We start from the raw sequence: 3,585 nt of genomic DNA, 5'->3' as shown, positions 1-3,585 counted from the left end.
TGTAGGCGGTGTCTGGGGTGAGGGCATGTGGGGGAGTTCTTAGGGCTGGAGGGGGCTTGGAGGTGGGAGTGAGGGCCAGCAGGACCCTGATGGGGGGTATCTTTGGGTCCCCCGTGACCCCAGGGGCCTACATGGGGGCTGGCAGGGCCCTGACGGCCTCCTTCTCCCTCCCCACCCCAGCAAATGGCCACAGCGCAGGGACAGGTGCAGCGGTCAGGCGGGCGGGAGCGCCCCTTCGTCCTCACCCGCGCCTTCTTCGCCGGTTCCCAGCGCTACGGTGAGTGGGGAGGCATGTGGGGGGACCACGTTCCCTGCATCCTGTTGGTGGGGGGGCTGCAGTGCCTTGGGCTTCCGGGGACACATCCCCCTGCTTTTCTCCCTCCCCCAGGTGCGGTGTGGACAGGTGACAACGCAGCAGAGTGGGACCATCTCAAGATCTCCATCCCCATGTGCCTCAGCCTGGGGCTGGTTGGCATCGCCTTTTGCGGGGGTGAGCGGGGGCTGCTGCATGGGGGTGGCTGGGTCATGGGGGGCACACACATGGACACCAGGCAATGGACACACGCAGGCAGATGAATATGTAGACGGGCACGGGCACATGCAGGCACATGCAGATACACATGGAGGTGGACAGGGACGTGCAGGTGGACCCACAGGTAAACAGATAGGTAGACAGGTGGATGCAGATGCGTACAGACAGATGCACGCAGAAAAACATGGACATGCGTGTACAGACAGGCACACACTTGGACAAACAGAGACGTAGAGGGGTGAACATACAGAGGGACGGACAGACACGTGACATGGATGTGTGCAGACCGACATGGACACACACCCATGGGGGTCCCTGAGGTTGGGTCAGGGGCCAGGGGGAGCAGGAGCCCCAGTGTCTGAGCTGCTTTTGTGGGGAGCTCTAATCCGTGTCCTGGGGCTGGGAGGGGTCCCTGGGAGGCTGCACTGGGTTCTGGAGAGGCTCTGGCCCCAGTGCTGGGTTCAGGGGGTCCCCAGGGCTCCTCTGACCTCCTCCCCCTGCAGCGGACGTGGGTGGCTTCTTCAAAAATCCGGAGCCAGAGCTCCTGACACGCTGGTACCAGGCGGGTGCCTGGCAGCCCTTTTTCCGGGCCCACGCACACCTGGACACAGCACGGCGTGAGCCCTGGCTGCTGAGCTCCGAGTACATGGCGCTCATCCGCGAGGCTGTGCGCCAGCGCTACGCCCTGCTGCCCTACTGGTACTCAGCCTTCTACCACTCCAACCGCCACGGCACCCCCGTCATGCGGTGAGTACTGGGCAGGGGTTGGGGGTTGCTGGGGTTTTCTACTGCTGCCACTGCTATGGTGCCCCTGTCGTGTGGTCAGCACCGGGCCTTGGGGTCATGCCTGGCTCATTGGCTGCAGGAGGGGAGGGGCTGGGGCTCGTGGGCTGGGCAGAGGTTGCTGGAGGGGTAGGGGTCACAGGTTGTAGGGGTAAGGGTCACAGGCTGGGGGCAGCCTAGGAAAGTGGGGGGTGTCTGGAGCAAGGGCTGAAGGGTCAGGGTCTCTGGGGCAGGCAGGCATTGCTTTTGGCATGGGAGGCTGCAGGGGGGCAGGGATCAGGCAGTGTAGCAAAGTGGGGGAGTGTCTGGAGCAGGCATTGAGGCTGGACCTGTCACTCTTGACATGGGTGGCCTGGGGGGGTGGGGTTGTGGGGCCCCTGCTGCTGGGGAGGGGGAGCTTTGGGTTTGGGGCACAGCCCCCTGACCCCATGTCCTCTCCATTGCAGGCCACTATGGGTGGAGTACCCCGACGACACCACCACCTTCAGTATGGATGATCAGTACCTGATTGGTGAGTGTCCGGGGATGTATTGGGGGGGGAGGGGGGGGATATGTCCCTCTGAGCCCCACCCCACCCCATCATGTTTGTGCTTTCCCCCAGGCACGGCCTTGCTGGTGCACCCGGTGACAGAGCAGGGAGCCCGTGGGGTGCAGATCTACCTACCTGGCAAAGGCGAGGTGAGGGGGTTGAAGGGTATCCCAGGAGGGGGCATCTGTCTGAGCCCCCCTCTCCCCCCACATAACACCTCTCTCCCCTCCCTACCCTTTTTCTCCTCGCATGGCAGGTCTGGTATGATGTCTACACCCACCAGAAGCTCCACGCTCCCCAGACCTTCTACATACCTGTCACCCTGAGCAGTGTGAGTCCCCTGGGGCCTGCCCCATCCTGGGCCTGATCCTGAGCAGGGGAGGGAGGGCCCTTTCCTTTCCAGGGGGCCCTGATTAGACCCGATCCTAAAGGCAGAGTTCTAATCCAGGCCTTATTTTTCGGGGGGACAAACTGGTTGAGGGGGCTGGGTCAGGGGCTCCCAATTCTGCAGGAGTCTGGGGGCCGCTCTCACAGAACTGCACTCCCCTCTCCAACCCCCCTGTAGGTCCCTGTGTACCAGCGCGGTGGGTCTGTGGTACCACGGCAGGAGCGGGTGCGTCGCTCCTCGGAGCTGATGCGTGACGACCCCTTCACCCTCTATGTTGCACTCGGCCCCCAAGTAAGTTGGGGGGAGGCTGCTGTGGGGCAGGGGGCTGTGGTGGCCCCATACGACCCCCCTGATCATCCCCACCCTGCTCTCTCCATAGGGCAGAGCTGAGGGGGAGCTATTCCTGGATGATGGGCACACATTTGACTACGAGACCCAGGCCCGGTTCCTGCACCGGCATTTCAGCTTTGCTGGTAACACCCTCACAGCCAGGTATTGCCCCTCATGGCTACATACTCGCACCAATGCCAGCATGGCAAGGTCCTGCCCACCATGTTGCTCCACTACCCCTGATGGCTAGCTCCTGCCCAGGTCCTGTCCTCCCAGGCTAGCACTGGCCTCCTGTCCGAATGCCACCTCTGCTCTCACCAGCAAGGCAGCAACCTGGCACTGCGCTGTATTTCAGCTCTCATGTCCTGGCAGCTGCAAAGCCCTGATGGCACCTTTGTCCCCCTGCAGCCTTGGGGGGGGGGTGCTCCCAGCGAGCTTGGCTCTGCTGCCTTCTTCCCTCCCCGTGCTGCCAGCCACCCCTGACCCCATACTGTGCCTTCCTTCCCCCCTGCAGCTCAGCAGACCCCCGAGGCACCTTTGAGACCCCAGCCTGGCTGGAGCGGGTGGTGATCCTTGGTACAGGAAAGCCAGCTGCAGTCTACCTCCACCAGGCTGGTGAGTGCGGGCTGGGGAGGGCACAGGGGAGGAGGTGTGCAGCCTTGGGGAGGGTCACACAGGGGCCAGGCTGGGAGGCCTCTAACTGCAGTCCCCCCCCCCCCACAGACGGGACAGAAACGCGCCTGGATTTCCGTCATGAGGCTGAGACGTCCGTCCTGACCATCCGCAACCCGGGTGTCAACATTGGGGCTGACTGGAGCATCACGCTGCGATAGTGCCCGTGGCGGGGGCTGCCTCCCCCATTTTACATCTCACTGGGGGGGGCCCCCCAGAAAGCCAACTGCCTGCTCCACCTCCCCATGACTCAGGGCTGGAGGCTTGTGAAGGATGGTTGTGGGGAGACCCCCCTAGTGTCTGTGCCCCCTTCTAGGGGGAGAGGGGAGGGCACAGCAGGGCCTGGGGGGG

The 3,585-nt window shown here is 63.6% G+C and overlaps 2 protein-coding genes across 2 annotated transcripts in view; both read left to right on the top strand.

The window, feature by feature from the left end:
* GANAB (glucosidase II alpha subunit) overlaps nucleotides 1-3,579 on the top strand; it is a gene marked incomplete at its 5' end in the record, with an annotated part of 7,825 nt that extends 4,246 nt beyond the window's left edge. Inside the window, 10 exons of the mRNA XM_025214944.1 lie at nucleotides 181-277; nucleotides 389-490; nucleotides 1,036-1,279; nucleotides 1,762-1,826; nucleotides 1,917-1,993; nucleotides 2,101-2,175; nucleotides 2,410-2,523; nucleotides 2,612-2,724; nucleotides 3,077-3,177; nucleotides 3,286-3,579. Coding sequence (XP_025070729.1) covers nucleotides 181-277; nucleotides 389-490; nucleotides 1,036-1,279; nucleotides 1,762-1,826; nucleotides 1,917-1,993; nucleotides 2,101-2,175; nucleotides 2,410-2,523; nucleotides 2,612-2,724; nucleotides 3,077-3,177; nucleotides 3,286-3,395 — 1,098 coding nt within the window. The remainder of the gene's footprint in view (nucleotides 1-180; nucleotides 278-388; nucleotides 491-1,035; nucleotides 1,280-1,761; nucleotides 1,827-1,916; nucleotides 1,994-2,100; nucleotides 2,176-2,409; nucleotides 2,524-2,611; nucleotides 2,725-3,076; nucleotides 3,178-3,285) is intronic.
* The window catches only part of B3GAT3 (beta-1,3-glucuronyltransferase 3), a 4,100-nt gene continuing 3,994 nt past the window's right edge, over nucleotides 3,480-3,585 (top strand). Inside the window, exon 1 of the mRNA XM_025214942.1 lies at nucleotides 3,480-3,510. Coding sequence (XP_025070727.1) covers nucleotides 3,480-3,510 — 31 coding nt within the window. The remainder of the gene's footprint in view (nucleotides 3,511-3,585) is intronic.

The sequence above is a fragment of the Alligator sinensis genome, unplaced genomic scaffold, assembly GCF_000455745.1.
Source record: "Alligator sinensis unplaced genomic scaffold, ASM45574v1 scaffold1302_1, whole genome shotgun sequence".
Taxonomy (NCBI): domain Eukaryota; kingdom Metazoa; phylum Chordata; order Crocodylia; family Alligatoridae; genus Alligator; species Alligator sinensis.
The sequence above is the reverse complement of the archived record's forward strand: the minus strand, read 5'-3'. Positions and strand labels throughout refer to the sequence as shown.